Source organism: Hippocampus zosterae, chromosome 5 (assembly GCF_025434085.1).
Source record: "Hippocampus zosterae strain Florida chromosome 5, ASM2543408v3, whole genome shotgun sequence".
Classification (NCBI taxonomy): domain Eukaryota; kingdom Metazoa; phylum Chordata; class Actinopteri; order Syngnathiformes; family Syngnathidae; genus Hippocampus; species Hippocampus zosterae.
Genome location: NC_067455.1, coordinates 25490693 through 25515019, shown reverse-complemented (window position 1 = coordinate 25515019; position 24327 = coordinate 25490693). Strand labels below are relative to the sequence as shown.

Below are 24327 nucleotides of genomic sequence, written 5' to 3'. Positions count from 1 at the left end.
AAGTCCACGCCCATGTCTGTTTTGCCAGCCAAGGCAGCGCGAGACACAGAAAACGGATACTTAAAGAGTTTATGAATGGAAAGTTTACTTTTAAAAACTTGCCAGATAGCTCCACTGACAAGACCAAAGTTACCTGTTCTTCTCTCTCTGTGTACCACACAGGTATACGATGTATGCCACTGACGCGATTGTTACTTGTTTGGAACTATTTTGTGTGGAAGGTTACAGGTTCCGTGTCCATATAAATAGAGCGGGTGGAGCTTCTCTGTGTTCGTCTAACAGTGACAGTACGCTGCTGTTGTAGCGACCTAGCGAAAATTAAACGTCTCCAGTGTTGTCATCGAAACATCATCCAAAATGAGGTAGACACAAAAACCGTAGAGAGACTTCTGCGCAAGAAGGACCAACATAATCAACATAGCCTGACTGTGTTAGGGGAGTGAATCAGAATCAGAATCATCTTTATTGGCCAAGTATGTAGAACACACAAGGAATTTGTCTCCGGTATAACACGCTGCACTAGTATCCTCTTTCCCCCCTCTTTCAGAATGGTTTGCCCCAGAAGCATGGGGGAAGTGCTTGCGCTTGTTTGTATGGCCGGCAGTTTTGAATACAGCGGCACATAACAAACACTGGTGTTCGGGGTCTCGTTATTCTCCAACAAACATACAGAAACAGAATGCTGTGTTCAAAGCAAACTTGAGAAAAACGAAGTATGCAACCATGGTTTAAATCCACTATAGGCTGAGTACTATTACCTTAGATGTGCACTTTATAATGTTATAATGCTCTGTTTTGATTTCATTAAAAAAGCTGTTAAAGCAGCTGTTGTGTGACAAAATATTTTTTTTTCACTGTTGTTGATGGACAGTAATATTGTGTGAGAGATTATGTGTGAACAACTGCTCCAAGTGAAAAATGTTCATGTAAAATTGAAAATTGAAATTGTTATTTCAGTAAATATTTGCATTTGGCACATAGAAAACGGATTCATGATTCCAAGTTGATGAGAGCATTAAAATGGGGAAAAATAGGACAAAAAATGTAAAAGGCAATTCAGAAACGATAAAAAATGTGTGAATAATCACGATTCATTTTTTTTGTTCATTTCAGTTAATTATGACAGTTGCATTTTTAATTACATTAAATATTTTAATCGTTTGACAGCTCTAATATATATATATATGTATATATATATATATACATATATATATAGGGAGAGAGAGAGAGAGAGAGAGAGAGAGAGAGAGAGAGAGAGAGAGAGAGAGAGAGAGAGAGAGAGAGAGAGAAACGAAATTTGTTTTTCATGGTCGTTTGGCCAAATCCATAAATGTAAACATTATGCTTTTGCTTCATGTCCATGCTGATCATGGTTATCCATGCAGTGAGGCGTCATTTCCTCAGGGAGAGCCATGTGTGTGGCAGCTGGGCCAGGCATGAGAGACTTTTCCCCCCTGTCGAATACACTCTGATGTCAAAAGCTTCAATGTCAAGTCAATGAGATGCAATTACAACAACAACAACAACAAAATGCCTTGACAAAAATAGTAATGCTCATTTTGACATTGTCAGAGTGGTCTTCAATTGACCTTTGTTATTCCATGCATGCAGAAGACAAAAGATCTGCGATCCCTAGGCTCAAAGGTGCGGATCAAACCGTCGCCAATTCCTAGTGGATCGCAGTGAAGTCCGTAAGGGAGCCTCCACGCAGAATTGACGGGACTTTCCATCACTGGAGAGTTGGTGCGAAGTGGTAATGACCTTCGGGTCAGCAAAATCCAGCGGGACCGCGTCCGGCGGTATACAAATCCACCGCGTTAAGCGCCTAGCAAGGCTGCGGACCGGATCCCCAAGCCGACCATCCACCTTGGGTTATGAAGGAATGCCCACCCTTCAAAATAAAACACAGGGCCCGGCGCACGCTCGGTCCAACCTCGGGTGCTGCAGACCCCCTGGACCACCACCGTCGGCCACCGCGCTGCCGTGGACCCTGGCCACGGTGTCGAAGTGCGGGGGCGGGGTTGCGACCCGTCCCCCTCCCTCACGCTACATAGCCCCCAGGATGGCGATTTCTCCCCCCTCCCCCTCCTGCCCCCTCAACCCGTGTCCCCCTTCTCTCCCTTCACCTCAAGAAGTCCGGCGGCGATGGTGCGGGGCGTCGGGGACAGGCTCAGATGAGGGCCCACGTCCCTAGTTCCACAACCACACGTCGGCGGCCGTGGCACGATGGTCGCTCCCCTTGCGAACTGGTGATGGTGAAGGGAGAGGCAGCGACCACGGTGGCGGAGCAGGACTCTATAGTCGTAGCGCTGCTCCCCTCAATCCGAGGAAGGGCCAATAAAAGGCGGCCTAAACATGCCCATCACCGCCACCGATCGGCTGGAGACCCGCCTCCAGCAGATTCATCCTTCATGCGGGCGAAACAAATACAAATACAATAACCGGACTGCTTTCCTGGAAATCGGCGCTTGGAATGTACGAACCCTGATGGACAACGCAAGAGCTAATAGACCGGAGCGCAGGACTGCCCTCATCGCCCTTGAGATTCAGAAACTCGGCCTGGACATTGTTGCCCTCTCCGAGACCCGTCTCCCTGGTGCCGGGCAGATCGAGGAGCTTCGGCACGGGTACACCTTCTTCTGGAGCGGACGAGCTGTGGAGGAGAGAAGAATTCACGGTGTAGGGTTCTGCATTAAGTCACATCTGGTTAGGGATCACAACATCATCCCCGTAAGAACTTCTGAGAGACTCATGTCCATCACTCTACCTCTATGTCAATCCCAATCCCTTGTGATCATCAGCGCCTATGCACCTACCCTGGACGCCTCCGAGGAGGCGAAGGAGTCCTTCTATGCCGCGCTGCGTGGCCTGATTCTCCGCGTCAACCCCCGGGATAAGCTCTTGGTTCTGGGGGATTTCAACGCGCGGGTGGGCCGGGACCATCAGCTTTGGGGAGGGATTCTGGGGAAGGAAGGCGTTGGCAACTGCAACGAAAATGGAGAACTACTCCTTGGTCTCTGCGCAGAGACGGAAATGGTAATAACCAACACACTGTTTCGGATGGCCAACAAGCACAAGACCACCTGGCAACATCCAATATCCGGCCACTGGCACCTGATCGATTACGTCCTTACCCGCATCTGCGACCGAGCGGACGTCATGGTCACGAGGGCAATCCGCTCCATGGATGACGGATGGTCCGATCACAGGCTGGTAGCCTCAAGACTTAGGCTAAAGATCGCGCCTGCGAAAAGAAGGAAGAAGATCCCCAAGAGGATACGTTTCAATGTTGGGCTGCTGAGGAATCCCGAAGTCCTCGAACAGTACCAGACGTCCCTCAAGGACAAACTGGACACTCAACCTCGGACCCTTCCTGCCACTGTCCACTCAGACTGGGAGCACTTGAAAAATACGCTCACCAAATCCGCGGAAGAGGTCCTCGGTATTGAGAAGAGGAGAAATCCCGATTGGTTTGCCGAAAACCTGGAAGAAATTGAGCCACTGATTTCAAGAAAGAGAGAGGCTCGCATTGCATGGCAGAACTGTGTTTCCTCCAAGAGACTTGAAGAAGTCTACCGGGCGGCCAAGAGTGAAGCACAGAGAGAGATCCGGAGGATCCAAAATCAATGGTGGGTCAACTTTGCCCACCAAATGCAGAGTTTCGCTGACCGTCACGATACCAGATCCTTCTTCGAAGCAACGAGGAAGATCATCGGTCCGGCTCACAGTCCTCCAATGGCTGTGAAGGCAAAGGATGGCACAATCCTGCAGGAAAAGGAGGATACTCACCAGCGATGGAAGGAGCATTTCATGGAGCTCCTGAACCGTCCGACATGCGCAGCAGACGGCTTCCTCGATCCTGTCCCCCAGCTCCCTGTGCAACACTGGATGACGGAGCTGCCGACTCTCTGGGAGATCTCCGGAGCCCTGAGGAGGATGAAGAAGAACAAAGCTGCTGGAGTTGACGACATCCCCGTGGAACTTTTACAAGCTGGGGGTGCACCTCTCCTCACCCGCCTCCACACCTTCATCCTTCAATGCTGGGTCGAGGAGACGGTGCCTGGAGAACTGAAGGACTCCGTCATTGTCACGATATTCAAGAAGGGCGACAAACTCGACTGTGGAAACTACCGTGGAATTTCCCTGTTGTCAACTGCTGCAAATCTCATCTGTCGTATACTGGCCGACCGACTCACCTGTCTCGCTGAGCGGGTTCTTCCGGAGTCCCAGGCGGGCTTCCGTCCAGGCAGGGGAACCGCGGACATGGTGTTCTGCGGCAGGCAGCTCCTGGAGAAGTGATGGGAGCAGCGGAGGGAGTTCCACGCCATCTTTTTTGATCTGGCCAAAGCGTTTAATTCTGTGCCCCGAACAGCACTCTGGAAAGTGCTGGAACGTCAAGGCTGCCCCCCCAAATTCATATCCCTCATCCGGATGTTTCACGACGGCATGAAGGGTTGCGTCCTGACTCAGGGCGAAATGACTCCCCCATTCCCGGTTCGGACCGGTGTCAAACAGGGCTGCACGGTAGCGCTGACGTTGTTCTGCCTCTACATCGCCGCGCTCATCCACCACGTCACCCCTATCCAGGAGCACGGAATCACTCTACGCTACCAAACTGAAGGGTCACTCTTCAACCTCAGCCGTTTGAGGAGCAAGCGGGGGACCATGGTCACGACCGTCAGCGAACTCCAGTACGCTGATGACAATGCTGCGGTCTCCAACTCCTCCGGGGGCCTCCAGCTCATCGCGGACGGCTTCGCCGCGGCGTACAGGACCTTTGGCCTTTCCGTCAACACCAAAAAGACAAAGACCCTCCATCTGAACCATCATCCACCCCAAATCACCATAGACGACGAACCCATCGAGCAGGTCTCGGCGTTCCCTTACCTGGGTAGCATTATCCAGCAGGACGCCGGCCTCACGGAGGAACTCACTCACCGTATCCAGGCAGCCCACACAGCCTTTGGACGCCTTGATCGTCGGGTCTTCAGGAATCACGCCATTTCCACCAACACGAAGATCATGGTGTATAAGTCTGTCGTCTTCCCGACCCTTCTCTATGGCGCCGAATGTTGGACCCTCTATCGGAGCAGCATCAAGAGGCTCGAGAGGTTCCACCAAGGACGACTCCGATCTCTCCTCAACGTTTCCTGGGAGGAGAGATTGACTAATAATGAGATCCTCACCCGGGCTGGCCTCACGAGTATCGAGGCCATGATCACCTTGGCCCAACTGCGGTGGGCCGGCCACATGCAGCGGAGGAGCGACAATCGTCTGCCAAAGCAGCTCCTCTACGCGGAGTTGCTGGAGGGCACCCGTCCCCGCGGAGCCCCGAAAAGACGATTCAAAGACCAGCTAAAGGGTCATCTTCAGTGGTGCCGGATTCCCCCGGCACAGTGGGCTGACCTGACCGCGGATCGGGTGGCCTGGCGTGGGGCTGTGCGGGGTGAGGTCCGGGTCTTCGAGACTCGACGCGTCGCTGCGGAGGAGGACCGGCGAGCGCGGAGGAAGGAGAGGGCCCTGCAACCGCCCGGCCCCCCAACCCACTTCTGTCGATCCTGCGGGCGGGGTTTTCGGGGAAGACTGGGCCTCCACAGTCATCGGAGACACAAGCACCAGGAGCCGTCGCCCTGTCCTGGGGGCCGCATTCCTCGATAACGCGGGCCTTCACCGACCGACTGCAGAAGACAATTATCTGCATATTGGTTCAACGTGACTTAACATGCCATATCTTCTCAAGGATGTGGCAGAGACAGATGGGGGGCAGAGTTTACACCGAGATGGATTTTGACCAGGAGGAAACAAAGGCCAAGCTGCTTGGCTTCCCTGGAGGTTCCATTGATCTTTCCAAACAGGAGTCCGGCATTGCCGTCCTCACAATCAACATCCCATCCCATATGAATGCCTTCACCGGTTAAGTTTGATCAAAAATTCCGGATATCCTCTCTGTACATGTCTTTACTCTTTGCTAATACATGTAAACTAGAAAATCCCACCTAGTCTGCCATTGGCACGTTAGTGTGCCATAAGTCAAGATGGCGCCCGAGTAGGCAGCCGTCGGCAAGTGCTCTCATGAGCCTTGCTTTTTTTTTTGTTTTTGTGTTTGTTTTGTCACTTTGTGGATGTTGTTACATCGTGTGGACCTGATGTGAACTTTTTTCAGCATTTTTTGGCCACGACATTCATCAAGGAGGAGACTCTGCTTGGAGGTTGCGCCTTCTCGGCAGCATGTGTATACCAGCACTGTTTTTGACTGGGAGGAATGTCGGCGCCATTTGACTGTCGTTGCTGGACAGTCCCGGATTACGTGGGACAGGAGAAATGAACTAATCTCTTTTCGTCAATGGACACTACAGCTTCGTGTTTGCTTTCAAAACTTAGCTTGTAGCAGACTTGTGCACATTTTCAGCATGACGTCTCTGATCCACTGGTGAAAGGACACTTTGATCCTCCTCTTTCATCTATAACTGCTTCAAACAACAAAGTGTATGCAGAAAAGTGGTGACGATTGTACGACTGTCTGTGTCCTATCTGTTGTGTTGTGTTATTTTTGTTATTTTGACTTCAAAATGGCGCTGCGAGAGTGGCTGCCTTTCCAGCAGCTCCTATATTTTGTTGTTCTACTTCCTTTCATAACTTTGCTGCTGTGAATAGGGAATTTCTCCATTGTAAGACTAATAAAGGGTTTCTTATCTTAAGTGATCAACTGGTATGCTGTGGGAAAGTATCGCATTTCATTTCATTGGTCCAAAATCATGAATTACAAATCTTTGTTCATCTATTTATGCCAGCAGCGTATAGTGACAGGCAGAGACAATTAAATGCTCTTTCAGTTAAGTTGAGAAATGACACCATTAAAACCGGTGGATCAACATTTTTTTCTTTTTGACAAATAGGTTTGGGGGCTCCAGTGGTTAGCACGTCGGCTTCACAGTGCAGAGGTACCGGGTTCGATTCCAGCTCCGGCCTCCCTGTGTGGAGTTTGCATGTTCTCCCCGGGCCTGCGTGGGTTTTCTCCGGGTGCTCCGGTTTCCTCCCACATTCCAAAAACATGCGTGGCAGGCTGATTGAACACTCTAAATTGTCCCCTAGGGGTGAGTGTGAGTGCGAATGGCTGTTTGTTTCTGTGTGCCCTGCGATTGGCTGGCAACCGATTCAGGGTGTCCCCCGCCTACTGCCCGGAGACGGCTGGGATGGGCTCCAGCACCCCCCGCGACCCTAGTGAGGATCAAGCGGTACGGAAGATGAATGAATGAAATAGGTTTGGTGGTGTGTCATGAGGTTTTTGAATGTAAAATGTGTTCCTTAGTTCACTAATGGTTGGGAATTGTGCTTGTTCTATCCCAGGTACCATGATGGTGCAGTTGGAGGAAAAGGTGAGCCTCCTGGAAAAGTGGGCCGATGGAAAAGGCCCCATCCTCCAGGGTGCTGTGGGAACGTTCTGTTCCAGATCGGACCTCAATGCTCTCAAAGAATTATCCAAACCCCAAGTATGACTCTAAAAGTTTGCGGCTCTGAAGCATACACCCTTAAGCAAAGTATTTCTCTTGCGATCAAAGTCAGCACATTTTTGCAAGTGTGAAGAATTATTCTGAACACATATTCATTTTTATTTTTTTTTACATGTCCTATTCAGCTGCTTGGTCATCCAGAATAGATTACCTGTATTGCTTTTCATGTGGAAATAGTTTGCTTCTGTGTAACGGGGACTCTTGATAAACTCCCACTAGTTATTTGTATTGTGGATGTAAATTATTCTCTCCTTAAGTGATGTTGCTTTTGTCTTGTCGGATGGCATGGAGATGTGTATGTTTATGCAGAATGTTCTGACAAGACTACTCAGGCAAGGGGCCATTTTTATGCCGCACCATTAAAGCTTACGCGGTTTTATGTACTTGGAGCACAATACTCGATGTGGTGTTCCCAGTGCAGGCTTTCTCTGATCTCCGTTGCCCTTGTGGAAGGGAGAGCTCTGGGCGGAGGCGCAGAACTTGCCACTGCCTGTGATTTCAGGTACACACACACCAATTTTGTACCATAATTTTTAAAAATATTAGGGACCCCACACATGGCAAGAAAAAATGGTGTGAAATGGTTGCTTCCTCCTCGTCTAAATATGTGATGTACTCGAAGCGTCTAACACAGCACAACAAACACGCACGCGAAATATCCGACTGCGAATGTCTTACACTAACCCAGGGTCGTGCCACAGAAGACCGGAAAATACAAAGAAATAGAAGTTGGACTATTATTTAGCTTACATGCCAAGTACATTTTCATCGTTAACTCCTCCCCTCGTCATTTTATTGTGGTAAATGAAACACTATTTAAAAAAACGCTCAACACAAGCAGTTGTCCCTCTATTTGGCATTGTTACTTTCAACTGTTTTCCAAGCAGTTTTGGGAGGAACAATAACCCTGAAACACTTGCGAACCTGACTTGGAAGAGAAGCAGATATGCTTGAATTGTGTGTACCTTTTCATCAAACAGGATAACCTGATCTTGCTCATAAAATCATTTGTGTCTAATACTTGTTTTTCAGATTAATGGCATCTGGCAGTGTGATCCAGTTTGTCCACAAACACATGGGTGTGGTCCCAGGCTCGGGCGGAGCTGCTCGACTCGTCCATCTTGTCGGAAGCCAGAATTGCCTCAAGTTGCTCTGCAGTGCTTCAAAAGTGGATCCTGAACTTGCCCTTCATATTCGGCTGGCAGACGGAGCTCTCAAAGACCCCGTGGTCGAGGAAGGTGTGGGGACTGTCCGACAGCAGGCGGAGAAGTGGCTCGGTCACTACACGAAAGGGCCACCAGCAGTTATCCAGGCTATTAAAAAGGTCGCCTTGTCAGGGCCGAGAGCTCCCTCTAACGGAGGCTCTGAGGACTGAGAGGGAGGTGTTTAGTACTGTTTGGGGTGGTCCAACCAACCTGCAGGCACTTACCAGCAAATCGAAATACAAATGAGCACATCATATTGACCAGTCAAATGCAAGACTTGCATCATTGCAATAAACTCAACAGTGGAAACTGTCGGTCAAACTTGGAATGAATAAAACCTTGCTGCAGTGTATTTTAACAACTAGGATGTTTACCCACGAGAGAAACTGGTCTGAAACTAGTTTGTCATCTCACCTGAAATTGGTCTGAGCGTGTTTCATTGACACACTTTACAAGAGTAGGGCGTCACGCTTCATGAGGGGAAAAAAATCATGTACATCTTTTTTGCCATATTTTCATTTTTATTTGCTCATCTAATCCTTGACCTTGTAAATGTAGTTGTTTTGGTTTTATTAAAGATATGGTGAACATTCACCACACTACGAATATTTATTTTGGATTCAAAAGGGGATGATTTTATGACAAATGTTATCTGTCTGTTGAAATTTATTGTTGTAAAGCAGGGGTGTCAAACTCATTTTTTGTCACGGGCCACTTCGGAGTTACCGCTTGCCTCGGAGGGCCGGTGCAAAATCTTAATGTTATTTATTACCCATGACAATTTGACATTTCGGTACAGATTTCAGAAAGAATCATGATAGTCAACACATGATCTGGCTCCCGGGCCATGACTTTGACACCAGTGTTGTCAAGGAAAACAATTACAAGTCACACATATTACTAGGGCAAAAAGAAAGACCACGTGATGATGAAATGACCATTTATTAAATTCACAAACCCAAGTAAAAAAAAGCCAAGCAAAAATGATTACCAAAAAAAAAATCAATTTAAAGTGGTAACAACTGAGGAGATTAAGCTCGTTGAATAACTTCAAACTTTTTGATTCGGAACGGCTTGATGTATTTAATGCCGCATCGGATTTAAAACCAAAGGACATTTAGCCACACCAAACCCAAAATATCAAGAGCATCTTGTCACATGTAGCGTTAAAATAACTCTCTTCAAACATGCACCAGTTTCACCTTCTATTTTAGCAACACATCAGTGAGGATACTCGGGTTGTAGCCAACTTATAAATGTACAACACTAATGCTTAACGTTAAAGTTCCAATTACTTCAAGAGTTTGAACAATTTTAGTGCGAAATGTGTATATATATATATATGCAGCAGCAGCAGTTGAGAGGTCAAATGCCGATATCAAAACTCAATGGCGAGTAAAAGATCAGGAGACTTTACTCTTTCACATACTCAAGTGTACTGAAAATTCACAATTTGCTAACTCTGAAAGCAAACGTATCCGAGAGGTTGGGCGTTAGTCAACAGCCACATGTTGAATTCCATGTGTGTCATGTTAGCTGAGAGAGTTAATGATTAGAATGCAGCTATTCACGGTGAGAATGACGCAGTTCCGAACGACCCCATTCTCACTCGCTCTCAAGACATGTCGCAGATGGTCAAATTACACGACAGGAGCTCCTGACTTAAAATAAGCAGCCTGTCAGAGCTGCTCGAGCACATAATCAGTTTGTGAGCAGTGAACGAATGAATGAGAGCACAAAAAAGAGAATAAATTAATGGAACCAAACAGTGACTTGATTTCGGACAAACTTCACACTTCAGTCACTGCACACTGGCCATCCGCCATTCGGGACCTTCCGCTCGTAGATGATGAAGGGGGGGAAATGGACTCTGCGCCAGGGAGGGCTCTGTCCTCAGGGTTCAGTCTTTGCCTCTGCGGCCAATCCTCCCATGGCTCATGCTCACCATTGCCTCCCCCTTCCCCTTCATCATGATCTTCGTCATCGCTCCAGTCTCCAGAGCCGGATTCGTCCACCGAGGTGTGAGGGTCAGAGGACCTGGAGGGTGAAGCCTCGTCCTCTTCATCTTCTTCCTCTCCTTCACCTGCCCCAGATCGCTCATGAAAAGGAGTGGGCCTGTGGCTGAGTTGGAGTTGTGAGAGAGCGTCCTCCAGCGCGGGGCTGCTGCTGCCGCCAGGTTGACCGCCCAAGTGAGTTGGAGGCCTTGCAGTGGGCAGAGGGGCTGACGTCGTGGAAGAGAGGACCACGCCCTGCTGTTGCACACCAGCTGCTGTGGTATCGGCTCCATCAGCAGAGTTTTCTCGACCTGCTGCCCCAATTGCCCCTGTGACGGCCTCAGTGTCCAAACGTAGCCCAGCCACTCCCTTCTTAGGAATATCCAAAACATCCCGCTTCATTTTGCGCCGACGTCCATGTTCATTACGCCTGTACTGCACCATGTTCTCCAAATCGGCTACATACAAAAACCCAGCGATGAGCATCTCCGCCGTCTTCTTGCCCTTGGAGAAAGCGTCCTCCAGCTCACGGCTGGTTCGTACATCATATTGCCACCAACCATTGCGGCCCTCGTAATACCAGGCGTGATCACTCACTTCCCCGCCCCGACCTCCTGCGGACGCTTTCAGCTCCTCTGGAGAGAGAAGTGTGGGCCTTTCCAAGAAGTCATCCGGCACTTCCTGTCTGCAGAGAGCACAGCGCTTGCTCTGCCAGGATGCCCCCTTTACACACAGGAAACAGAAGACGTGGTGGCATGGGAGTTGCACTGGGTGGACGCAGCTCTGCAGACAGATGGCACACTCGGGTACAGAGAGCGCCGGGGACGTGTTGTTGGATCCAGGACACAATGTTTCGGTACTGCTCCCGCTACCAGCGGCAACATTGCTGCTGCTGTTGTTACCGCCGCCGCCTTTCTTACTTGGGGGAAGTGAGCTAACAGAGTGGTCTACTTCCCCACAGCTAGCCATCCTTAGCACGTACTGGAATTGAGATGAGAGAAAAATAAAATCATTACAGAATGCATCACAAGATTGCGGTTCCGTTACTGCAATTTCACTCTAAGTTTTCATTTGTGATTATAACTTAATCTATTGCAGTTTTACCTTGCTTTTTGTGGGGTATTTTCCCTTGCAAATTGAACCAGGCAAGAAACTTTCTTTTAATGGAAATTCCGGTTGACAAAAAACGAGACCATTAACATTTGGTGTGGAAATTCACTTCGGCGCCCGTGCACTACTCAGAGAGAGTGTATGTATGTTTTTGGAGAGGCAGAGCTCATTAATTTGCAAACATGAACTACATTCAAAATCAATCAGCAGCTCGTGCTTGAACTGTTTCCATCTGTACTTCCGAAAATCTGTTCAAACCCCCCCCATAATTCCTAAATACAGTGGTACTGCACTGAAAAGTGGGGTGTGTCGGATCAGTGCAGCCATCTCACTGTAGAAGTTCAGAGTATTTCTGAATGATTCAATGTTGAGCTAAATGACTATAATGATAAATAGTGGTGATGGGCAAAATGAACACAGACTTCAACGTGTGCGGTGTGCAGCCACAAAGCAGAGCGTGGATCGGTGATTTAAGCAATGACCGTCAAACCTTCAAGCACCGTACCACGTGAACGATTCAGGAAGTGGATATCTGGTTTAGCGGTTAGGCCGCGTGTCATTTGAACCATAAAAAAAAAGTGCAAAACAACATTTTAAATCCATCGCATTGCTGGTGTTGTGTTCTCTCCAATGGAAATATGTGCAAGTTGGAACAATGGAACGAGCAAAAAGAAGAGCAAAAAATAAATAAAAGTATTCCCCAGTTTGGGAGTTCTGTCAGATACCCCAATCAATATCTGTGACAGTGAATGCTACAACTGAAGTTCAGAAATACTTGGCAGAACTGAACATTGACAAATACGAAAATCCACCGCAGTACTGGTAACGACAAAAACACAATTCCCCTCATTCATTCAAAGTGGCCCTCATCTACCTTTTCTACACCAGGATCATCTGTGCCCCGTGACAGGAGAAATCCCAACCCAAAAACCAGAACCTTTTTTTTTTATTGTAAAAACCAATTCAAACACGTTTTAATCCTTATCTATTTAAAAGAAATAATACAAAGCAAAACAAGGCACACCATTGGAGGCGCTAAACTGTCAGGAGAGCGAGCCAGCGGTGATATGTAGTTTTTTTTCTCTTGCCTTATACATACATAGACTATTCAAATGCTTAAATTTCTTTTGTGTACAATACAGTTGCATGTACAATCCATCATTTATTACTCATTGTGCATACATGACGCTACAGTATATTGTTGCATGTGAGCCACATTACTTCTGCATTATCATTACTGCATGCCACTTCAGAAATCAGACCACCCCGAAAATAAGACCACCTTGAGCAGTAACATAGGTGGTCTTATTTCTGAGGTTACACATTTTAGTGAACTCTTGCTCGTGCCGTCGAGTAAATGAATCACACAGTTGGCTAAAGGTTTCGGTGGTTCATGAGGCTTCATCTCACCATCACTAATAAATACAGTCCACCTGTGTGTAATCAGTCTCAGGACAAATGCACCTGCTCTGTGATAGGCTGTGATAGGATAAATGCACCTGCTCGGCAGGCTGTTTAAAGTGCAAAGAGCATCATGGAGACCAAGGAACACTCCAGCCAGGTCCGAGATGCTGTTGTGAAGACGGTGAAAGCAGGATTAGGATCTAAAAAGATTTCACAAACTTTACACTGTTCAAGCAATCACATTGTAATGGATAGCATGAGACTACTGAAAACTCCAGCTGGGCAATTTGACGACATATATCGCGAAGACGAAATAGAAAATATTTTATTGCGCCCATCGTCATTTGTCACCTGCAGCAAATTGCATGCGATTAAGATGTCAAATGCAGCTTGATTTTTACACCAATACTTTCACTTACCAATCTTACGCCGCACGGCTGCCACCAAGTGGCACACTGAACAACGATACAGACGTGAATTGTAACACCGTACGTCACCGTACATAACAAACCTAGAGTGCAAAATTCAACCAAGAGTCAATGGAAAATTAATAAGTTGGGTCAATGCAAATAAATACCACTGGGAAAGAATAAAATACCAAAAACAAACCTGTAATGATTAAGAATTTTTATGCCCTCAAGGCATGCTGGGTATGTCTTCACACAATACAAGCACAGACGTTTCTTTTTTTTTTTTAAATTGTGAGACTCACAAAACACAAGGAATAGCAAAAGTGAGAATCACAGTTCCCCTCCGGCACAGTGATAACTGAATGGTGCAGACCGCAACGCCTCGCTGGGCTGCTTATGCCACCTACAGGCGGGAAGTTGGCAGGATTAAGGCAAGACGCCGCTGCAGCTCGTAACAGCCATTTTAGCAACAAGCTTGGTCTGGTTACTACTGCCTGCTAAACACGTTGCAGTTCAGTAGTCAAACCCTCCGTCATCTCACCTCCAATGGCAGGAGATAAACTACACTTTTTCCAAGCCTCATTCTCACGAAGGGATTACGAGGTCTGATTAACAGAGGGAAAGCCAGAGAAGCCATTCCAATTGCCAAGCTAATGTCATGTCATTGTGAAAGACCGGAATTAAAAATGCTTGGGTAACTGAGTAAGCCACAGTCGTCTCGCTGGAACTGAGCGCTGGAACTGAGCGTTGGTGAGCAGTCAATGTGCGCTGTATACATTTTTAGAGAATAACTGAAAATGCATTATTCATTCATTCATTCATTCATTCATTCATTCATCTTCCGAGCCGCTTGATCCTCACTAGGGTCGCGGGGGGTGCTGGAGCCCATCCCAGCCATCACCGGGCAGTAGGCGGGGGACACCCTTAATCGGTTGCCAGCCAATCGCAGGGCACACGGAAACGAACAACCATTCGCACTCACAATCACACCTAGGGACAATTTTTAGAGTGTTCAATCAGCCTGCCATGCATATTTTTGGAATGTGGGAGGAAACCGGAGCACCCGGAGAAAACCCACGCAGGCCCGGGGAGAACATGCAAACTCCACACAGAGAGGCCGGAGCTGGAATCGAACCCGTTACCTCTGCACTGTGAAGCCGACGTGCTAACCACTGGACTACCGGGCCGCCCTGAAAATGCATTAGCGTGATATAAAATCAATTTATTTGAAAATAAAACTCAGATTCTCTCCTCTTTCATCTATAACTGCTTCAAACAACAAAGTGTATGCAGAAAAAGTGGTTAAGACTGCATGACTGTCTGTGTCTTATGTGTTGTGTTGTATTGTATTATTTTGTTATTTTATGTTCTGTTGGTTGCACTGTGGTTGAGAGGAAAGAAATTTCATCTGTGCTGTATGTTGCACATAGAGCATATTTGACAAAGTTGACTTGACTTGTTAATATATACTAATGGCTATAATCCAGTGTTTCTCAAATAGAAAAACACCGTTTCTCTATTTGAGAAACGCTGCCCCCCCCAGGGGGGGGTCTCACATCAAGGGGGGGGGGGGGCGCGTTTGACCTCGGGGAGCACGCTTTATTTTTTTATTTTTACTGTCCTTGAAAGAAGTGCAGTTACTCTGCTACATTAGGGGGCAGTAGCGCGCTCATTGGCAGTTTGCGCAGGGAGCATTCGAAGGGAGGAAATATGACAAGGAGTATGTAGCTCTTGGCTTCACTGTGACTACGGTGGCAGACGAGCAAAGATCGTCTTGCTTACTGTATCTAAAAATGTTGGTAGCGGACAGCATGAAGCCAAATAAAATAAGGCGTCACTCAAAGACATTACACCCCAATCACGCTGATAAGGTGCTTGAGTTTTTTCAGCGAAAACGTGCCGAATATTGCCAACAATCATGCGGCTTTGTAACTGCTACTTCAGTAAACTAAAATACAGGTCACGGCTACATATTGAGCACGAGCCGAGAGTTTCTGTGTCCTGCTTCAAACCTCGCTTCGAAAAGCTGTGCATTGCAAAAGATGCTCATTGCAGCCATTCATCCAGACATCATCTTTGATTTAAAAAATATCACCACAAATTATATTTTTGTTTAGCAGGTTAAAGTGTTTTTTAAAATACATATTATGTTCCTGAGTTAATGTTAGTGATCAGTTTGAATACATTAGTTATTGAATTTATGTAATTTTATTTTTCAGTGTCGTATGGGCTGACATGGTCAGTCAAAAATGTTTACGGTTTAATTAAGGATTTATTTTTATTTTTGAAATTCAGATGCACTTTAAATCTTTTCAGTTACAGTTAATAAAGCTATTCTTTGTTATACGTTGGTCCATATTTTTTCTTTTTTATTCTCTTATAGGTTAATAAGAATACAGTGTTATGCAGAGGTGTACTCATAATTTTATAGACAAATGATACTATTTATAGTCACGTGCGAGGAGGGGGGACGGCGCGAGATGTTTTCTTCTTCCTAACGGGGGCATGACAGAAAATAATTGAGAAGCAATGCTACAAGCCAACATCTTAAGGGCTGTTCACACGGCAAGATTTGGTCCGGTGCTGCACCGGGGCTGCCCCAGTAGAGCGTTCACACGTGCAAATTAGCTCCGGAGAAGAGCTTATACAGGACCAAATTTGCTCCGCAGCAAATGCTCGTTTGCGAAGCAGCACCAGTGAACGCAACTGGGTTAAATTAGCTCCAGAGCAAATGCTTGTGAAGAGTACGTATGGCGAGAATGCGTTGCTTTCGTGCTCTGTCGGACTTCCGTAATGTGTTGATTCATAACGACACAAGACTTGGCTAGTAACATCTTTCCTTTTGTAGGAGATTGGACTGTCTCTGAGTTGTTTGTGTACTTTGTTCCTTTGTTGTGTGTTCACAACCCCCCGCACCCCATATAATTTATTTTGTGATTTCCTCTCTTGATTTTCTGTTTGGCTCATTACGCGTTTGCTTTTCTGAGTGTCATTGAAGTAATTGTTGATTTACGTTTTCGGGGGCGGTCACTCTCAAGCAGAAGGCACGGAATCCGAGAAGGAGAAGGACGTGCCGGTCCAGTAGTCGCTTGAGTTGTGTATATACAGCACGTTTTAAAAAGAACCAACACGACAGCTCATTTGTTTTCTGTCGTTTTGCTCCGCTGCAGAAACTGCCGTGTGAACGCAAGTGGGTCAGCCCCGACACTGTAACGGGGCTGCCCCGCTCAGCGGCTTTGTACGTGTGAACGCTCCACACAATTTGCTGCGGTGCAAAATATCCCGCAACAAAGTATCTCGGTGCAGCACCGGAGCAAATGCGTGCCGTGTGAACGGCCCTCTAGTGTCCATGTTCCATGCACACCCTCAAGAAAAAAACAAAGGCAGAGAAAATCTGACATTCTTATGGGAAACAAGCTCAACCAAAACAGGGGCTTTAAACACAATATGCATACTCACATTAAGTCACCTTAATGTTCATGGATCATGAGACGTGCTGGCGGACTTTCCAAATTTGACCTATAAGTAGTCCACAAAGAAAGTATGGCATTTTTAATCAAGTGAATTTTCATCGTCAAGACAAACCATACATTTAGAATTTCCTGGTGTTAAGATTTATGACGCATTTGAGAAACAAGATGCATTTCATTCGTGACATTACAAAGAATTTCGACACAGTGGACACAGCTGTTGCTAACACGAACGAGTGTTTGGAACAAAGGGGCACTCTGTTAATTGTCTGACATGCACGGCACCAATAGAGTCGGCAAATCGCTCCACGTTGATGCTGATGGCCTCTTTACAGCGAAAAAAGTACCTTAAAAACAACGTTAAAGCCACTGAAAAAGCAGCTCACGCACCTTACCAACTGCAGGACAACAAAGAGATAGCGCTGTAAAATTTACACCCACCACCACCCTGTGGTGGATGACAGTGCGAATGCACTAGATGAAATAACGATTGAGAAACGAACGAAGAAAAGGCGTTCAAACGAATACGTAAAATGGCTAAATCACAAACTTGAACAAATTGGTGTTCACGGTGGACTCTACTATCGTAACTGCGATTTGCTACGGCTAGCTCGGCAAAGGGCAGTAATATGACTCCAGCAAATAGACGGGGTTCATGTGATGGCGCTGGTTTATTTTAGCAGGTCGACATTAACAACAAGGAGCACCTTTCCCTTCGCGTCTCTGTCCAGGCAGCTCCTATGTACATACCGTACTGATTATATCGTTGTCCACTTCTTCCAAACAGCTACATTTAAATCAAGAGGCGTCAATTCTAAAAATCAATCAAACACGTTCCACCGTTTCCTGGGTTTGTTTTCCACCGGATAAAAAGAAAGTGGAGAGACGCATTCAATTTACCTCGGAATTTCGATGATCAATTACGTCACATCCGAGATGTTGACGTTCCTGTTAATACAGTAAATCCAAAGGAACACAAACGCCCTAAAAAGAATGTTATCGTCATGTTAGGGAATTGTCAAATTATTCTTTTGTACAAAGGTGAGAAGTACGCAGTTTTATAGTGATTAAATCAATTTCCGACTACAATAATATTGACTACAGTGTCGCAAATGTCAAATCAAACGGAAGAGATACAAAGATTGCTTGAAGTATGTGCTAAAGTAACTGGTGTTTAGGTGTAGAATGTTCTACTTTACGTGATAAAGTACTGATACATATCAGTTAACGTGTAAAACCTGAACTGGACATTCGCCTTTCACCTTTCTACAGAATGCGTTGCGTATTTTGTTTTGATTAGAGGTTAATTTGAAAAGGTCCAACGAGAAGAGTCCAGCTGCAGACCCGTAGAAGGCCGATCCAGGGAAAGGTAGGTTTAGGCAAGTAACGTTGCGCCGGATTTGACGTCAGAAGGATAATGCCCGATTCAGAAGTAAGTCGCATGTGGATGTTAAAAATGTTTAAAAGGCCCTGGAATTGTAAGATAGTTTAACAGCAAAATCAACTAAAAGTAAAACGGAGTTGTGTTATTTTAATGCACGACAACAACTACGATGGTAATCAATCGACGAGCGTCAATGAAAACTTTATGCTAACTTGAATCCCGGCTACACTCACATTCTCTCGACGATAGAATATATAGTATAGCTCAGGTGAGGATGAAATGTATTAGCACGCCTCGTTGTTTATTAATTAGATGATAATGTAAAAACGACGTTGACATTAATAATTTAATTTCGGATATTGTTTGTGAATGGGTAAATAAATACTGGTCATTTTTAAAGGGCTTTGGGCTGCGTCAAAGAAATACTAAAAGCGCAAAATATGTGCATTCGATTAAAAATTGACTGCGCATTGTGTCATGTTGATCAGTTTAAAATATTAGATTTAAATGCATCTGTGCTAATGCAGAATTTTACGTAACATTATTTTCCCAGTCCCTCTATATTAATGTCCTCCTCTTCGTTTCTTTGTGACTTTAAAAAGCACTGGGAAAAACACGCAACGTCGTATGGGATCCCTAATACTTTTGACAGTAGCAATTAAAAAAATCATAGTTTTATTATTATAGCCTTAGTTTTCTGTAGAATTATATTGACATGGTAGATTTCACAATTCATTCTCTTTATTTTCCAGATGTATGTCACAATACAACGAGGGACATCTGTCCCTGAGCTGCAAAAATGCAACACCTGTTGCAGTATGTACCACTGTCCATTCTGCCAGCCTGCATGGTTTAAACCCACATACTACTGCACGGTAAAGGACCATGTGGAGGGCCATTTTTAACCGAGCAATATCACATGAAGGTAAGTTTGCGAGACACAATTTGTGTGAGTCACAGTATAGATAATTTTTATTTGGATAGCTCCTAACCAATCACTCAGTGACCTGTTGTAGCTGATCATTTATAAAGATGTTGTCTATGATAATTGTAAATGATTATTTAAAACATTCATTCATTCATTCATCTTCCATACCGCTTGATCCTCACGAGGGTGGCAGGGGACGCTGGAGCCTATCACAGCCGTCTCCGGGCAGTAGGCGGGGACACCCTGAATCGGTTGCCAGCCAATCGCAGGGCACACAGAGACGAACAACCATCCGCGCTCACACTCACACCTAGGGACGATTTAGAGCGTTCAATCAGCCTGCCACACATGTTTTTTGGAATGTGGGAGGAAACCGGAGCACCCGGAGAAAACCCACGCAGCACCGGGGAGAACATACAAACTCTCCACACAGGGCGGCCGGAGCTGGAATCGAACCCGGTACCTCCGCACTGTGAAGCCGACGTGCTAACGACTGGACTACCGGGCCGCCCTTATTTAAAACATTTAAGATCTATTTTCTATTACAGGGTATACCATTCATATATGTGGGCTACAATCCCGACCAAAGCTGCACTTCCATTGCATCTATTGCCGTGGAATAATAATGCGCCGGGTACCCTTCATAAATCACCTTTGCATGTGTAAGGAGACACCCTGCTTTGATGGTCTCTGCTGCTGCTGCTAAGGCGCCTGCATCCCCACAACCCACCGCCGTCTCACCTTTTGCTGCCCCACCCACCGCTGCCCATCCCTCTGCTTCCCCACCCTCTGCTGGACTTTCTACCACTGGACCTTTTACTGCTGGACCTTCTACTGCTACGCCACCTGCTGATGCACCACCGTCTGTGCTGCCTGATGTGGCTGCATCATCCATTGCCCCATCTGTTGCCCCTCTCTCCACTGCGCCTCTTGCTCCTGCGCCATGTGCTGCTGCATCCTCTGTGCTGCCTGCTTCTGACCCACACAGTGCCTCGCCACCTACAGTGCCCATACCGCAAGGTGGACGGATGAAAAAAATCAGTCATCGACAGATTACTCAAAAATGTCCCATCTGCCATATTATGTTCAATAAGAAAAACATTAAAAGGCCTATTGAAAGAAAGCACACTAAAAGGCAAAAGGATGTGACAGCAATGCACCACCTCGGGAATAAGTGCATCGATCCCATTAATGGAATATATGTTGTTTCAAAGTCGTACTGTAGTACTTTTTTCCCCTTCATGTTCGGCTTTAAAAATGGGGTGAAAATCAGCATGTTTCATGTGAATCATCCGACTGCCAGAGAAACATTGAATTTGCATTGAGGAGTGGATTGCCTTCTCATCAGGGTGTACACCTCAGATCCATAGTATACTGTTCATTGTATGCTTCACACCCTGTGCTGAAGGAGGAGACTCTGACCGAGATGGTTAGCAGCAAGTGGTTTGCTGAGGACAAGAAGCTGCTCTGACAAGAGCATGCCAAAGAAAACAACATTCCATTGTCTGTATACACCAACATTGGAACTCCACAGTCCAAAAAGTGCATATAGATTTATGAACCTACAGTGTCATATTTCAGCCGATTGGGGAGAGTCATGGTTTCTTATGGCACAAAAAAAAAATACATGGCACTGTCCTTGCTTAAAAAAAAAACAGATCATGTCCACACAAATAATGCCACTTATTTGAGACGAATTGGACGCTGTTTCGGAAAGCACGCACTTCTGATGAGGTGGAAGTGCAATCCACAGCAGCAATGGACAAAGACAAACATGACGAGACTGACTATAAGGACCTAGCCTACCCACCAAAACGCGTGAAAAAAATGGAAAAGATTATTGAGTACTGTACTTTCTCCAGAACAAAACATTGCCCGCTGTTCTCCCTGAACATTTAAGGCTTCCATCAGTGGAAAAGGAATCTCCCAAGCACCTCATCCCATTGGAAATGATCTGCCAGCACTGTCCAGGGAAGGTGTCCCTGAGTGAGCCGGTCCTCATTACTCATATTCACACAATGTACAAATCCTTTTCTCTTAATAGGCTATTATTTATGGTCTCGCCGTGACCCACAAGGTCTCAGTGGCACATGCCGAACACTTATTTATTGTTGGACAAACGTACACACAAGGTAAGAGTAAACTGTCTAATTCTCTTTCAACTAAAATCCAATTAAATCCTTACTCCCTTTCTCATGTACCAAATAATACATTTCAAAACATTTCAGTTTCTGTTGCATTTCATGTTTTACAACCTTATTTCAGTGAAAGAGAGGAATTTGAGCAGAGGATCCAAAAGGAGTTGCGACAACAAGGGGAGTGAGTGAGCAATAAAGTGCTTTTTCAAAAATACTTTTTGTGTTTTATGTTTGAATCCTACAGTGCTTTAGAAATGGACATGGATCATTTGGGGAATATTACATACATTTTGGCTGGGACACAGAATCTGGTTTAATTTAGCCCTTTTTTTGTTAAACTTAAGAACAGTTCCATCAAGCTTCATACATGCTGGTTTGAAGTTGTGTGATATTGATATTTTGAGAATTTGTTTAATTTATCATAATGCATAAAAATCCAGGTGTTTTGTAATTATTGTATTATATTAAAACCTTATGAATTATTGATTCTACTCGTCAAACCTGTTATTTTAACCACGCAGTCTAAGAGCTACTAATTTTAGTTGTATTGCAAAGTAGGTCATCAAATAAGTAATTCTATCTCAAATTATTTTGATTAAAAAATTAATAATCTTAACTTAATTTTTAAAGAATGATAAAATAATTTAAATTCCCTATTAAAATTCATGAACATTTCACTTTCATTTGCAGTCGATTTATTTATAGATACAGTAAGTCTTGGTAAGTGTATAGTTAAGATAAATGCCTCAACTTACCACAGCCACTCTGGGATTTTATTTTGAAAATCATTTTGCCAAAACTTACCACAGTCACTTCCGGCGTTTGTCTACCATTGCCTGAAACTACCTCCTCCGAGTCTGCAGCCGGATACTATTGGCTCCAACACGCAGAGGAACGCGCGCTTACGCAAACTGACGTGACGTAGGATAACGCGAGATTTGTCTGAACGCAGACAGCGACTATCTCTTCCTGTTCGTGAGCTGCTAGAGGACATTGGTGTCACAGAGGAGAGGGATTTGTTGGGTGCTACTCCAAAACTCGGCGAAGAAAAGACAAAACAATCGCGAAATGTTTTCACGTGCCGTAAGACCTACGATCAGCCTCACCAGGAGCTTGTCCACCTCGTCGCAGAAGCACACCAAAGTGGCGGTGCTGGGAGCGTCTGGCGGAATAGGCCAACCGCTGTCTTTGCTCCTCAAGAACAGCCCCTTGGTGAGTCAACTCTCACTCTATGACATCGCTCACACGCCTGGGGTGGCTGCAGACCTTAGCCACATCGAAACAAGAGCGCAGGTCAGCGGCTACATGGGTCCCGACCAGCTCGATGCTGCACTGCAGGGCTGCGAAGTCGTCGTCATCCCCGCTGGTGTGCCCAGAAAGCCCGGCATGACTCGTGACGACCTCTTCAACACCAACGCTACCATCGTAGCCACGTTGGCCGATGCCTGTGCTCGCAACTGTCCTGAAGCAATGATCTGCATTATTGCTAACCCTGTCAACTCCACCGTACCTATAACGGCAGAGGTCATGAAGAAGCATGGATTATACAACCCTAACAGAGTGTTTGGTGTCACCACCTTGGACATTGTCAGAGCCAATACCTTTGTGGCTGAGCTGAAAGGTCTTGATCCAGCCCGTGTCAGTGTGCCTGTTATTGGGGGTCACGCAGGGAAGACCATCATTCCCCTAATTTCCCAGTGCACCCCCAAAGTGGACTTCCCTGCTGACCAGTTGTCGGCATTGACCCTCAGGATCCAGGATGCCGGCACAGAAGTGGTGAAGGCCAAGGCCGGAGCTGGTTCTGCTACCCTCTCCATGGCATATGCTGGTGCGCGCTTCACCTTTTCTGTCTTGGATGCCATGAATGGAAAGGAGGCTGTGGTAGAATGTGCCTTTGTCAGATCTGAGGAGACAGAATGCAAGTACTTCTCCACGCCTCTCCTCCTTGGCAAGAATGGCATTGAGAAAAACCTCGGGCTCGGCAAGCTGTCCCCCTTCGAGGAGAAGCTGGTCGCTGACGCCATTGATGAGCTGAAGGGCTCCATCAAGAAGGGCGAAGATTTTGTGGCCAAGATGAAGTAAACAGGGACATTAAAGTAGCTGCAGCTTGCCACTGTCATTGGTATTTCCTGTCTTAAATTAAAAGGCTCTTTGACAAAACTCCACATCGTGTTTCTTCCTCTGTTGCTTTTCTTTGACTTGAACAATGATCTGAAATTGAATGAACTTTGACCATTGTGCTGTCCCTTTCTCTCAATGGGATTTCCCTTATCTTTTCAGATGTGGTTTCATCCAGCTACAATTTGTGCACTCTCTTATGTGCTATTTTTCAAATATACATTTCACTTCTTTTCGTAAATCAGTATGAGTCATTGCTCAAGACGAAATGTTGTCATCAATGATTTTCATGCTCAAAAATGTCACAGAGTAAAACACCAGTGACCATCAATAAACAATAGGTTAAAAATACAGCAAGGCCTGTTTTTTTTTTATTAAAAACATTACTTTGTGGGCAGTTGTAGTTAATCTTCCACAATCCGATGAGATGACCAGATTTGTACCATTTTCAATGGGGTTGTGGGCGTGTCTTGTATTTACTAACAGACTAACTAGCAAGTGTTGGTGAGCCTATGATGTGGCCACTGAATGTCCATACACTATAGTTTTGGGGTCACCAAATTTGGTCCTCAGGGGGCCCCTCTCCAACATGTTAAGATGTCTCCTTCCTCCAACACACCTGATTGAAATGATCAAAATAATAATAATAATAATA

General features: G+C 45.9%; 5 protein-coding genes across 8 annotated transcripts in view; 2 read left to right on the top strand and 3 right to left on the bottom strand.

Moving 5' to 3' along the window:
* Positions 1–9369, bottom strand: part of cmc1 (C-x(9)-C motif containing 1) — a 226517-nt gene extending 217148 nt beyond the window's left edge. The window contains exon 1 of the mRNA XM_052064890.1: positions 9366–9369. The gene's annotated coding sequence lies outside the window, so the exon portion shown is untranslated. The remainder of the gene's footprint in view (positions 1–9365) is intronic.
* echdc1 (enoyl CoA hydratase domain containing 1) lies at positions 1309–9328 on the top strand. The gene is given in 7 exon segments (XM_052064896.1): positions 1309–1434; positions 5741–5913; positions 7348–7489; positions 7790–7843; positions 7933–8013; positions 8544–8847; positions 8849–9328. Coding segments are annotated over 7 exon segments (948 nt in total). The 5' UTR covers positions 1309–1354; the 3' UTR covers positions 8963–9328.
* Positions 9370–9642: 273 nt separating the features above from the next.
* Positions 9643–18699, bottom strand: LOC127600310 (E3 ubiquitin-protein ligase rnf146-like). Of its 4 annotated transcripts, XM_052064798.1 has the most exons (4): positions 18349–18699; positions 18005–18088; positions 17094–17153; positions 9643–11691 (listed from the first exon to the last, which is right to left on the bottom strand). In XM_052064798.1, exon 4 carries the CDS (start codon positions 11677–11679, stop codon positions 10507–10509), a length of 1173 nt encoding a protein of 390 aa, XP_051920758.1. In that variant the 5' UTR covers positions 11680–11691; positions 17094–17153; positions 18005–18088; positions 18349–18699; the 3' UTR covers positions 9643–10506. The 4 variants fall into 4 exon arrangements, with proteins under 4 accessions (XP_051920758.1, XP_051920756.1, XP_051920755.1 ...); XM_052064796.1 differs by having other exon boundaries at positions 18005–18699; XM_052064795.1 differs by lacking the exons at positions 18005–18088; positions 18349–18699 and adding an exon at positions 17855–18004.
* Positions 10507–11679, bottom strand: LOC127601229 (E3 ubiquitin-protein ligase rnf146-like). The gene has a single exon (XM_052066293.1). It carries the CDS (start codon positions 11677–11679, stop codon positions 10507–10509), a length of 1173 nt encoding a protein of 390 aa, XP_051922253.1.
* Positions 18700–22490: 3791 nt separating the features above from the next.
* mdh2 (malate dehydrogenase 2, NAD (mitochondrial)) lies at positions 22491–23719 on the top strand. The gene has a single exon (XM_052064817.1). The coding sequence runs from the start codon at positions 22623–22625 to the stop codon at positions 23634–23636; it is 1014 nt and encodes a 337-aa protein (XP_051920777.1). The 5' UTR covers positions 22491–22622; the 3' UTR covers positions 23637–23719.
* The last annotated feature ends 608 nt before the right edge of the window (positions 23720–24327 follow it).

Bases quoted from the DNA above. Each gene is read 5' to 3' on its own strand.
- LOC127600310 (XM_052064796.1), bottom strand. From the start codon at position 11,679: ATGGCTAGCTGTGGGGAAGTAGACCACTCTGTTAGCTCACTTCCCCCA.
- LOC127601229 (XM_052066293.1), bottom strand. From the start codon at position 11,679: ATGGCTAGCTGTGGGGAAGTAGACCACTCTGTTAGCTCACTTCCCCCA.
- mdh2 (XM_052064817.1), top strand. From the start codon at position 22,623: ATGTTTTCACGTGCCGTAAGACCTACGATCAGCCTCACCAGGAGCTTG.